The sequence below is a fragment of the Chenopodium quinoa genome, unplaced genomic scaffold (assembly GCF_001683475.1).
Source record: "Chenopodium quinoa cultivar QQ74 unplaced genomic scaffold, ASM168347v1, whole genome shotgun sequence".
Classification (NCBI taxonomy): domain Eukaryota; kingdom Viridiplantae; phylum Streptophyta; class Magnoliopsida; order Caryophyllales; family Amaranthaceae; genus Chenopodium; species Chenopodium quinoa.
The window spans coordinates 1095395-1109091 of record NW_018742455.1 but is presented as its reverse complement, the minus strand read 5'-3'; the positions used below and the strand labels follow the sequence as shown (position 1 = coordinate 1109091).

The following is a 13697-nucleotide window of genomic DNA, read 5'->3' as shown; positions in this document are numbered from 1 at the left end:
TATTTTTTTTGGAGGTGGTAAATTCAATAAAGTCGTTATTTGAAGGTGGTAAAAATCAAAATTTCCTAATTTTTATCAGCTTTTCAGAATTTTACTTGGGAATTTTACTTTTTCTGTGATTAAGATTATTACTTCTATGTGGAGTAATTGGAAAACTAGAAACTCAATTTTCTTTCAAAACTTGAATTTCTCTTCTATGGCTATCTTATCCCGTGCCTAAAAAATCTTTCATGAATGGAAGTTGCGCTCTTGTTTGGATTCTATGGATAATCAATTAGTTCCTTCTACTTCTAAAGCTAATTCTCAGACGATTCAGATTTCCTGGTCTCCTCCTCATCATGGTGTTGTTAAGATAAATTTTGATGGGTCTGTACGCGGTACCTCAGGTGCAGGTGTAGTTATCAGAGACCACTTGGGTAATCATATTTGTAGTCGGTCTTTTAATATTGACACAAGTACGCCTCTTATTGCTGAAGCTACTACCCTTCGCAATGGCCTTCTATTTGCACGGTCCCACACTTTTTCCCATATTTTTATTGAAGGGGATAACTTACTTATAATTAATATTTTGCAGGGTAAAACTCAGTGCCCATGGAAGATTCAGTTATTGCTGGAAGATATAAGGGAGCTCCTACGTCTTTCTCTTCCGTCGAATCCAGGCACATCTATAGAGAGGGCAATATAGCAGCAGATAATGTTGCTTCTTTAGGTCATTTCATGCAAACACACCAGAATATTGATCCTTTTTTAGATAGTAAATTTTTTTTATTGCTTCATATAAGTTGGGTTACAGTTTTAAGAGAAGACAAGTCTAATTCTTGTTTCTTTCCTTTATTAAAAAAATATATATATCCCGTCCCTGATTAACCAATTGCATTAACTCCAACGTCTTTGTGTGTTTTATAATTTGTTGTATTTTCCATGTGTTTTATAACTTAGCTACTTGAAAATATTTGGGAAGTATCCATCTTTCTCCAATCATCTGACACTTTTATTTCTTTCCTATTATTTCATAGGGGTAACGAATAAGAGAAAATGATAGATGAAGGTAAAAACAGAAAATCCAAGTTTATAAATGTGTTAAACAAATCAAGTTCATCACATGGCAATTTTGTAATCCGTGTACAGGCATTAAACAAATACTTTTCCTTACAGCAGCACCTGACAAATGACCTGTCTTAATACAAACAATCTAACGGAAAATAAAGTTGACATAAAATGAATAAAGCAAAAGGGAGTAGAACATAGAAAAACAGACAATAAAAATAGAAAGCGAGTAAAATTCTGGAAAATGGAGGGGGTATATATATTACTAACATAACATGTGTGTTAAGTTGTGTACATGATGAAAAACAAGCTATCATCAAGCCAAAGAGCTGAGCAACAGGTGCAATAATAATCTATGAATCTATGATTGATAGTTTGATGGTGGTTAAGTATGTAAAGTAATACATAATGTTGATTATGAGATGTATATGTGAAACACATACTATATGATATATGCATCAACCATGGTACACCGTGGCCTGGGTATGTTTAATTTTCTTTTTATCTTCTACTATCACCAATTATTTACTTACTCCGTACTACATAAGGACCTGAGGCTTATTTGGTTTAACAAGCTACATTTTCGAATACGTAGTTAACATTTAATTTCATGACCGATTTGTTGAACTTAGGGTGCTGCCACGATAATAGTAAACGGCTTTTTGTCAAAACTTACCTATTAAAAGCCTTTTTTTTTTTTTTTTTTTTTTTAAATGCACCACTTCTATATTATTTAGTAATTTTAAACTATGTTTTACCATTTCTTTCGCTTACTTTACACCCCGCTCAAATTATTTTATCATTTCTTTCTCTTTCTTGGTCCTTATTTTAAAGAATAAAAATATCTACCATCTTTAATCACATACTTCCTCTTTCATAGTCATCATCTTACTTTTATTGTAATAAATTATTCAGTCACTAACATATTACTCCGCATAGTATATTTTAGTCCTAAAAGTCCATGCATTAACAAGTGATGCATTTAAAAAACTGGAGGGAGTATAAATTTCTAGGAAAATTTGTGAGGAAGGTCTTTTAAGTAGATCTTTTTGTGACAAAGACCTTTTTATAAAAATGTCCTTATATCATGTTTAGGATGTGAGGAGGGTCCTTTGACCATTTTCCGGCGTTGACTTTTTTATTTTTCGGCCAAAAAAAGTCATAAGAATAATAATCGAATTTGTATTACCTAAATTATATATATATAATTCTTATTCTATGACTTTTTTGGCAGTTATAATGAGAATCAAGGCTAAAATAAGAACTAGGAGCTAATATAGGCCCTTAGATCATGTTAATCGGACGGCTCACATGCTTCCCGTGTCATTAATAACATTTTTGTAGTATTTTAACTTTACAAAGTAGTTTCCAGTTTCATTTCTCAAAAGTAAATGAAAATTGATCAGTAAACGTTAATGAAATCAGTTTTAAAGTAAATGAAATTGCCTTAAAAGTTAAAAAAATTGAAAAAAAGTTTGAAAACAGCGAAATTACGAAAATGTCATTAGTGAGAGCGGGTGCAATGTGAGCCATTAGATGTTGTGTGATCAATGGCTGAGATTAGTTCCTAGTTCCTATTATTCACCTTGGTTCTCACATGATCTCAATTATATATATAGAGAGAGAATTGAGATCATGTGAGAACCAAGATGAATAATAGGAACTAGGAACTAATCTCAGCCTTCAATCGTGCTCCATCTAACGGCTGACATCTCACCCGCTTTCATTAATGACATTTTCGTAATTTCACGGATTTTCAAACTTTTTTCCAGTTTTTTAACTTTAAAGGCAATTTCATTTACTTTATGACTGATTTCATTTACTTTTACTAACTTTTTATTTACCTTTTAGAAATAAAACTGGGAATAAGTTTGTAACATTCAAATATTACGAAAATGCCATTAATGATACGGGAAGCATGTGAGCCATTGGATTAACATGATTTAAGGGCCTAGATTAGTTCCTACTTCTTATTTTAGCCTTGGTTCTCATTATAACTTGATTTATATATATATATATATATATATATATATATGTGTGTGTGTGTGTGTGTGTACTAACCTTGATATATATTTATGATCAATAGATGAGATTAGTTATTATTCACCTTGATTTGAATTTATGAAACAATTTATAAATAAAACTAAAACAACAATCACTGACAATCTGACATGCATCATAACTATCTATGTGACAGCTTTTTCTTTAATATTTTCCCGCCTAATTGTTAACTTTCCCATAAAATTATACAAGTGTGGAGTATTTTTTTTTTCATCTACCAATGGAATATAGGGTTTCTAGAATATGATTAATCTCCTCCTTTCCTTTCCGTTCAACTTCTTAATGTATATGGTGCTTTCTAATTTTAATCAAAATTTTTATATTGTGCATTGCACAGGGCTAATCTAGTTTTTAATATAAAATTACTCTAGTATAATGGAGACATAAGAGCCTAAAAAATGGATTTCTCTCAACTAGTTTAACAACTATATTGCTAGCTCCGTATTTTTTATTTTATTATTATTATTATTTCTTTTCTTGCTTTGTACGAAGTATTTGGTAAGAATCTATTCCTAAATAATAAATTTTTAAAAAAATATTTTATTTTTTGAAACAAATCAATTTTTGAATAAAAAGCCATCCAACATTTACAAATGAAATCTAAATCACAAATACATAAAATTGAGCCAAATAGGGTTTCCTTCATCAAAGCTTCAATCGTTGAAAAGATCTTGCATTGTGGTACATCTCTCGCACACATCGCTAGAATATACATCTTTTTTGGAGAGACGGTCTAACGATTTGTTGTAGCCGTAAGGATAATTTTCATCTAACTCGCTTGAAAGCATTTCAAAACTTGACAATCGTTGCGATCCTGAATAAATATTTACTAAAGAACTAACAATAAGGCAAAAGATGATTACCTTTTTGATAAACCCTAACACACAGCAAACCTAAACGTAAACAAATAACTAAAAATAACGTAACTATTCCACCATAGGGAGACGAACGGGTATCTATATACTACTTGTGTAGATTTATTAAAACCTAAATTGCAAAACTAAATAAAATTAAGGGAAAAGGGTCGGTAATAGTCTAATTTTCGAGAAATTAAACTATTTCCGACCTAATCGACAAATATGAAATTAAACTATTTCCGGCTTAAATGACAAAGATTTTGGAGAAACCCTAGAAGAGAGGAGGAGAGAAGAGGTAAATAAAAAGATTTTTTACAGACTAAAGTATGACAATTTATTGTTTTTCAAATCAAATTGTATTTTGTAGATAAATTATTGGCCTTATTGAAAAAAAAAAATTATTGCCAAATTAAATGTATTGTACAAGGTTTTTTTTATTTTTTTTTTTGAGAGAAAATGTATTGTACAAGTTAAATTGTTTCTGTTGGTAAAATAGAGGGAATTAAAACAGAGTAAATTAAATTAAGAAAGCAAAAGGAAAATCTGATAATATGCTCTTAATATTGCTACATCAATTGATCAATATTTGTGCCTTTATATAGGCTTACATGAAAACAACTTAAGCTAGAAAAGTGGAAGAAATAACAACTTGCTACTGATTTATTCAAAACACTAACTAACCCTTAAGACTCGGACAAAGTAAAACAGAAAAGTTGAAGCATTCTTCATTCAATACACCCCCTTGCTTCAAAGCTACACACACCCATCTTCTGCCTAAAGTAAGTGTGCTTATCAAAAGAAAGAGCCTTCGTGAGTATGTCTGCAGTCTGATTGTTTGTTGCACAAAATTTCAGCTCGACTTCCTTCTTTGCAGCTAAACTTCTGATGTAGTGAAAGCGTATGTCTATGTGCTTGGTTCGACTATGATACGCTGGGTTCTTAGTCATGGCAATTGTTGCCTTGTTATCACAGAAAATCTCAGTAGCTTGTTTTTGTTCACAACCAACCTCACTCAACAGTCTTCGCAACCAAACCATTTGACAAGCTGCAGATGTAACAGCCACATACTCGGCTTCAGACGACGAGAGTGCCACTATATCCTGCTTCTTCGAGCTCCATGATATTGCTCCTGACCCCAAGATGAAGGTATGACCTGAGGTGCTTCTTCTATCATCAACACAGCCTGCCCAATCACTGTCACTGAACCCAAACAGCTTGCAATCTGCATTTTGCGCATACCAAATGCCATACTCAAGTGTACCTCTAATGTACCGTAGCACCCTCTTAGCAGCTCCAAGATGTTGCATAGTGGGAGCATGCATATAACGAGAAAGAGCACTTACAGAGTACACGATGTCAGGACGAGTGTGAGTTAGATAATTCAGTCCGCCTACCAAGCTTCTATAATAACTCGAATCCGCAGCTTCAGTACCATCATCATGCCTTAGTTTCTCACTCGTATTCATAGGAGTTGCAGCAGGCTTAGCATTGTACATATGGAACCTATGCAGCAGGTCCTTTGCGTATTTCCTTTACGAGATAAACACTCCATCTTCAGCTTGATTCACCTCGAGTCCAAGAAAATATTTTAGCTTCCCCAAGTCCGTCATCTCGAACTCTTTTGTCATTGAGGACCTGAATTCTTCAATCAGATTTTGTGATGATCCCAAATAGATTATATCATCCACATACACGCACACAATCAGGAAATCAGACAACTTACTCCCTTTCACATACAAGGTTGGTTCATTATCACTACGCACAAAGCCATTTTGCAGAAAATATGAGTCAATTCGCTTGTACCAAGCTCTTGGAGCTTGTTTTAGGCCATAAAGTGCTTTCTTCAGCTTGTACACCTTATGCTCCTTCCCATTTACCACAAAACCTTCAGGTTGGGACACAAAAACTTCCTCCTCCAAGTTGCCATTCAAGAACGCAGATTTGACATCAAACTGGTAAAGTGGAAGTTTTAATTTGGCAGCTAAAGACAAAAGCATTCTCACTGTTTCAAAGCGTGCAACAGGAGAGAATGTTTCGTCGTAATCAATACCCGGATTTTGTGCATATCCTTTGGCAACAAGCCTTGCCTTATATTTTTGAACACTACCATCAGCATTATGTTTCACCTTGTAAACCCATTTGAGTCCAATTGGAGTTTTACCGTAAGGAGGATCAACCAATTCCCATGTGTGATTGCGCTCAATTGCAGTAAGTTCTTCTAGCATTGCCTCCTCCCATTGCTCATTCTCCACTGCTTCTTCATAACAGGTTGGTTCAGACACATACAAGGCAAACGAACATGATTCATATACTTCGCTTAAAGACTTCATTTTTCGTGGTGGTGTGTCTGATGATGAGCTGGACTGATCTGATGAGCTGCTTCTCTCACTGCTTGGTGTTGAGGACGCACTTCTGGTTGGTGATATAGGAGGTGTGTGAACCTCATTGTTATTTGGTTGAGGCATTTCATGTGCAGTCTCTTCTTCTTCATTAGTCAAGAGAGAATTAGGTGATTGAGCACTATCTTTCGCATCTTCCCAACTAGCCTCTTCATTAAACTTGACATTCCTGCTTATAATTACTTTGCCACTTACAGGATTATATAGCTTATATGCCTTAGATTGGGTGCTATAGCCAACAAAGATATATTTTTGTGATTTCTCATCAAGTTTTGAACGAGAATTGACTAGAGCATAAGCTATACAACCAAAAATGCGTAAGTGACTCACCTTGGGCTTGCGACCTTTCCATGCCTCATATGGTGTTTGATCATAGACTGCTTTGGTAGGAGAAATATTGAGAATATAGACTGCAGTAGCCACGGCTTCAGCCCAAAATTCCTTTGGAACGTTTCTTGCGTTTAGCATACTTCTTCCCATTTCAACAATTGTGCGATTCTTCCTCTCGGCAACGCCATTTTGCTGGGGCGTATAAGGGGCAGTGAGCTCTCTGTGAATGCCATTTTCTTCACAAAATTGATTAAATTCTTCTGAAACAAACTCTCCTCCACGATCAGTGCGAAGGGTTTTAATGTGACAATCACTTTGTTTCTCCACAAATGCCTTGAACTTCTTGAAGTGCTCGAATGCTTCAGATTTTTTCTTCAGGAAATAGACCCAATTCATGCGGCTAAAATCATCAACAAACAGTAGGAAATAGCGACTCCCACCTAGTGAATCAATTGACATTGGTCCACATAAATCCGCATGAACTAGCTCTAAACAAGTTGAGGCTCTCCATGATTCCCCACTTGGAAAGGCTGGCCTGCTTTGTTTGCCAAACACACATCCTTCACAAAACTCAATAGGCTCGATTGTAGGCAAGCCAAGAACCATTTGTTTCTTGCCTAACAACCGTAAGCCATTAATATTCAGATGACCGTATCTCAAGTGCCACAAACTTGATTCACTATTTCCCTTTGCAATGAGGGCATTACTGGTTTCACTATGTGAAATATTTAAGGGAAACATTTTGTTTGGGGTCATTTTAATGCTCATAATTTTGCGATTTTGGTCATGAATATCACAATGGCCATTTTCAAAAATTACAGAATATCCACCCTTAATTAATTGACCAACACTCAATAAGTTGTGAGTAAGAGAAGGTACATACTGAACATCATGGATGAGTTTCGTCCCGCCATTACAAGTTGGAATTGCCACTATGCCTCTACCTTCCACCTTAACTTGCTTGTCATTGCCGAGTCGCACAACTGACTGCTTTGTGTTATCGATTGACTTGAACCATTTCCTTTCTCCTGACATATGATTAGAGCATCCACTGTCCACGAACCAGATTCCATGCTCCATCGGTTCAAGCTTTGAATGGGCCAAAAACAGATTGCTTTCCTCTTGTGGTGCCTCGGAGAAATTTGCCTTCGATTCTCCTCGTTGCTTGCTCCAACAGTTGGTCTCAGTGTGACCATTTTTCTTGCAGTAATTGCACTGAATATTGCTTCTGGAGTGTTGATTGAATCCTCCATTGTGCCTTCGACCGCGACCTCTACCGCGAAAGGCTCCTCGAAAACCACCTCTGCCTCCTCTGTTATTTGATGCTTCACCTTTTCCCTTTACGAAAGGCTCACCTCTCACTTGTAGAGCCTTTTCTTCACCTTTCTCCTTGTCTTTCTTGAACCTGGATTCATGAGCTAGCAAGGAACACATTAATTCGTCGAATGTGTAAGTTGAGAGATCTTTCGATTCCTCAATTGCAATAACGACCCCATTGAACTCAGGATCCAGGCTGCGCAACACTTTGCTTACAACTCTCTCGTTGCTCAAAAGCTCACCATATGATTTCATCTGATTAACAATACCTGATACCTTCGATAGGTATTGTTGCATAGACTCCTTCTTGGTCTTCTGCAAACCATCAAATTCAGAACGTAATGCTTGCAATTTAACAGAGATTACCTTCTTATCGCCAAAGTACTCGTGCCGTATGATCTCCCACGCTTCTTTGGCTGTCTTGGCAGACGATATGCGAGGGAATATGTCATCATCCACTGCAGATTGGATAAGAAATAGGGCTTTGGCATCCTTTTTACGATTGTCACGCAATCGTTGATCAGGTTCTCCTGATGCTTCGGTGTAACCTCCTTCAACAATGTCCCATAATTCTTGAGACTTGAACATGGTTTGCATTTTGATACTCCAAAGGTGATATTTTTCGCCTTTGAAGATTGGAATGAGAGGTTGTGCAGAAGGGTTTAGGCCGTTGTTAGACATAGTAGAAGCTTGTTTGATTGAGTGGTGAGGTTACGTGAGAGAAGAGAGGGATTAGAGCCGATTTTTTTTTTTTTTTTTTTTTTTTTTTTTTTTTTTTTGTGGAGCTTGGTTGAGGAAAACAGTCTAGCTCTGATACCAGAATTTGTTGGTAAAATAGAGGGAATTAAAACAGAGTAAATTAAATTAAGAAAGCAAAAGGAAAATCTGATAATATGCTCTTAATATTGCTACATCAATTGATCAATATTTGTGCCTTTATATAGGCTTACATGAAAACAACTTAAGCTAGAAAAGTGGAAGAAATAACAACTTGCTACTGATTTATTCAAAACACTAACTAACCCTTAAGACTCGGACAAAGTAAAACAGAAAAGTTGAAGCATTCTGTTTCAATGGGTAAATTTTTTTACAAAAAATAAAAAAATTATTTCTCTAACCCCCACATGCACCTGTGTACTATGTATTTTCTTAATTTTCGTGAAAAAATTCAAATAAACTCTTAATCCAAATAGTAGAGCAGAGTATAACAGAGTAGATCTCAGTAAAGCAAAACAGCTCAAAAGAACATTCATATGTTGCTACATTAATTTGTTAAGAACAAAATTGTATATAGGTTTTTTTTTTATTATTTTTTTTTAATATTATTAAAATCTTATCTTACTCTCTCTTTGAATAAACCGAACACCGCTTATTCTACATTTTCCATTCATTCAGACATTGTTTTTTTCCTCCATTCTAACTATGAGTCCTTTTATACAATATTAGAGAAGTAACTGTACTAAGTTTGATAATCTTCTTTCTTATTAATTATTTGTTGATTTTCAACGCCTAATTTCAGCTAGTATTTCATTCTATAAACTAATAAAACTTCAATTTCTCTGTTATATTATTTTCTTGTTTTCATTTTTCAGTAATTGAGTTCTATCAGATATACACACCCAAACACATGGAAAAAATAATTAGTCTTTGTTTACAATTCTCCCAAAAACTGATTTTTCATCCTTTGTTCCTCCCATTGATGCTGTTTGTAATTTTGTTCTACAACAGTCTTTCTTCAAAACACGGTAAATTTGGAAAAAACCTCCCACCTTCGCCACCAAAGTTGCCAATCCTAGGCAACCTTCACCAGCTCGGTGTTTTACCTCATCGTTCACTTCAATCATTATCTCGACGATATGGCAAAGTTATGTTGCTCTACTTCGGCAGTAAACCGGCTCTTGTCGTATCTTCTGCTGATGCTGCTGAAGAAGTCCTGAAGACTAATGACTCGATCTTCTATAACAGGCCTAAGTTGCGCAATGCAACTAGAATCTTTAACAATGGAAAGGATGTGGCCTTTTCTCATTCGGGAGAGTATTGGCGGCGAATGAGGGGTATATGCGTTATGCAGCTGTTGCATACCAAGAAAGTTCAATCTTTCCGAGCAATAAGAGAAGAAGAGGTTGCTGAAATGGTTGAAAAGTTAAACAGATCAGGTTGTTCAGAGGTAAATTTTGCGGAAATTGTTTTGTCATTTACATATGATGTGATATGCAGAACATCCTTTGGAAGAAAATGTAGCGAAAATCATGAGGGAGGCATCAATTTTAAGGATCGCGTGGATGAAGCCATGAAGTTGCTTGGGACTGTGTTTTTGGGAGATTTCGTACCCTGCCTTAGCTGGATCGATCGTGTCAAAGGTTTGGAAAGTCGATTGGAAAAAGTCGTAGCTGATTTGGATGTAATTCTTGACAAGATCGTTAAAGAACATCAAGTTCATTTAAGCACCAAGAAAAATATTGTGGTCGAGTCAGAAAATGAGAGAAACGACCGTAGTTTTATGGATATTTTGCTTGAAGTTCATATGAACAACAAACATGATATGTCACTTGACAGCATCAAAGCCGTTATACTGGTAAGAAACGGTAAATAATTTTCCGTAAAATAGGTTATATACACATGATTTTACAACATTATTCAACACTGTAAAAGTTTTGAAGAATTAAGGCTTTGTTGTTGTTGTATTAAACTTTTTAACTTGTTTCCAAAAAAAAAAAAAAAAAAAAAAAAACAAAACTTTTTAACTATGCAGGACGTGTTTTTGAAGATGCCCCAGTGGTGAGAAACAAATTTTTAATTCTCACATGACATTTTCGTAAATAAACCAACAATTTTATTCAACTGTGAAGCCCACAATGATGAAAACGTTATTGATTTATTCACGAAAATGCCCCATGAAAAACAAATTTCGTTTCTCACCATAAAAAACAGGGAATTTCCCCATGTTTTTGGCTAGGACCGACACAATTTTAATTGCAACATTATTAAACATAGAATACATAAATTTTAAAGGACTAAGGTTTTGTTGTTGTTGTATTAAACTTTTTAACTATGCAGGATATGTTTTTGGCTGGGACCGACACGACTTACACGCTCATAGAGTGGGTGGTGATCGAACTGATTAGAAATCCACGAGTTATGAAAGAGCTACAAGAAGAGGTAATAAAAATTGTCGGAGGTAAAGGTCGGAAGGTTTGTGAGGATGATCTTGAAAAAATGAGTTACCTAAAAGCCGTGATGAAGGAAGCACTTCGGCTACACCCTCCAGGTCCATTGTTAGTCTTTCACGAGTCGATTCAGGACGCCAAAATAAATGGTTTCGACATAGCTGCTGGTACATTGGTAATCATCAACGCGTGGGCTATTCAGACAGACTCGATGTATTGGGAAGAACCCGACCTATTCCGACCTGAAAGATTTCTAAACAGAAGTTCATCAGATGATTTCAGAGGGCAAGATTTCAGATATATTCCATTTGGTGCAGGCAGAAGAGGTTGTCCAGGGATATCGTTTGGCATGGTTTCTGCTGAACTCGTGGTCGCGACTCTCATAAACGAGTTTGAATTGAAACTTCCTGGTGGAATTCAGGGTGATGAGCTAGATATGACTGAAGTTGCGGGGCTTACAATTCACAGGCGAGATCCTCTTATGGTCATTGCAACTCCTCTTAAAATTTCATCCTAAGATGTTAAGTTCTTGTATGAAAGTATGCTGAACTAAATATGGGTTTGAAGGTCATTTTCATATCCAATGAATCAATTAAGTCATTTTTTTTTCTTTAGCATAAAGATCATTAAGAATTGTTAGTATTGTCAAAAAAAAAAAAAAAAAAAAGAATTGTTAGTAATTTGTAACTTTATCTACTCTTTCAATATCAATAATGATTAATGAAATTGGGTGTTTAATACTATCTCCGTTTCTTATTATGTGCAACAAAGAGGTATTATTTGTGAGATATTTGTTGCACATAATAAGAAACGGAGGTAGTAATACATACCGTTTGTAATTAAATCAACTTATAAGGCAAAAGGACACTGATTCGTTAATAGTTAAAGTTCACTTTCGGTCAATTTTTAAAAAAAAAATTAATTAGGTGGTCTTTGACATTTTTTTTTTTCAAAAGGTGATTTTTCACAAAAACAAGGATATTTAAGGTGGTTTTTGACAAAATTTTTTGAAAAAATCCTAGTTTTTAAAGAAAATTTCTCAATAAATCATAGATTTTGTTACCTATTTAGGTTTTATTAGGCTATTTATATAAAAAAAAAATCTTATATTTATTGAACAATAAAATACAAGGTATTATTGTTTAAAAAACAAAAAACGAATTTCAATCCATAATACCCTATTTTAATCCTGATAAACCTATATATCATTACTTCCCTTACGTGTAAATTCAATTAGAAAGAAAGATATTCCCTCAATGATTTTTTAAGTGTTACACTTTTCATTTCCGGTGGTGTTTTTTTTAAGTGTTACACTTCCTTTTTTGGTAAAAAACTACATTAAAATATTATATCTCTTCTTCTCTCATGGTCCCTACTTTAACCCACTATTACTTTTTTTTTTATCACCGAATATATCTTTCCTCTCACATTCATTACTTTTCAATAAAATATTAACCCCACTATCTTTCTTTTATAATTTTTAATACTCTAACTACCGCACTTACTTATTTTATTTAAGTCAATTAAATTGTCTAAAACGATGTGTCGGTCAAACTTTGACACTTAAAAAAATACGAAAGGAGTATTGATATTTCTACTATTAAATATGTGTTTTACAATAATAATTGCCAGTTAGTGGATTATGCCATCGGTTTTTTTTAACTTCTTGCGGATATGTAATTTTTGGATTATTGGTAAGGTTTGTACTAGCAACCTTTTTCCTTATCTATCTTTTCCTTTCTTTCCCTCCCCCTTCACTTTTAAATTAACTTTTACATTTAGCAATATAATAATTCATCCAAAAGGTGGAATGAAGGGTGGATGACTTGAAACGTGGATGCATATTGAGAACAACATATTCAAGACTAAGGCTTGTTTGATTCACCTTAATTTTGCTGAACTGAAATTATTTTTACTGAATTGAACTTATTTTTACTGAATTGAACTTAATTTTACTGAACTGAAATTATTTTTACTGAACTTAAATTATTTTTACTGAACTGAAAATATTTTTACCGATTTTCTATTATAATTCTTCTTAAAGAAAACTGAATTTTACTGAACTGAACTTATTTTTACTGAACTAAAATTATTTTTGCTGAACTGAAATTAATTTTACTGAACTGAACTTATTTTTACTGAACTGAAATTATTTTTACTTAATTTTATTTTTGTAAGGTGAAGAGAACAGAGCCTAAATATTTCACCATCGACTTTGGTATTACGTTAGTGTTGATACATATACATCATATTAACTTATTAAGACCAATTTATCTTAAGTTTAAGCTATTGGTTGACGCCTAAAATTATATATATATATATATATATATATATATATATATATATATATATATATATATATATATATATATATATATATAATCTTCGTATGATATGATCTCTTCTACCAATCAATTATCCTAATCAATAGCATGATTAAAGTATAGTTTTTCCAAGCTTTCATCACCACAAACTTTCAATATTCATATACTAATATGCACTCGTGAATAACAACAGCA

General features: G+C 34.1%; 2 protein-coding genes across 2 annotated transcripts; both read left to right on the top strand.

The window, feature by feature from the left end:
- The first annotated feature begins 262 nt into the window (after positions 1 to 262).
- On the top strand, positions 263 to 685 carry LOC110717469. The gene has a single exon (XM_021896185.1). It carries the CDS (start codon positions 263 to 265, stop codon positions 683 to 685), a length of 423 nt encoding a protein of 140 aa, XP_021751877.1.
- An 8856-nt stretch (positions 686 to 9541) lies between these two features.
- On the top strand, positions 9542 to 11921 carry LOC110718248 (cytochrome P450 71A6-like). Its single transcript, XM_021897086.1, has 2 exons — positions 9542 to 10586; positions 11069 to 11921. Exons 1-2 carry the CDS (start codon positions 9639 to 9641, stop codon positions 11693 to 11695), a joined length of 1575 nt encoding a protein of 524 aa, XP_021752778.1. The 5' UTR covers positions 9542 to 9638; the 3' UTR covers positions 11696 to 11921.
- Positions 11922 to 13697: the final 1776 nt, after the last annotated feature.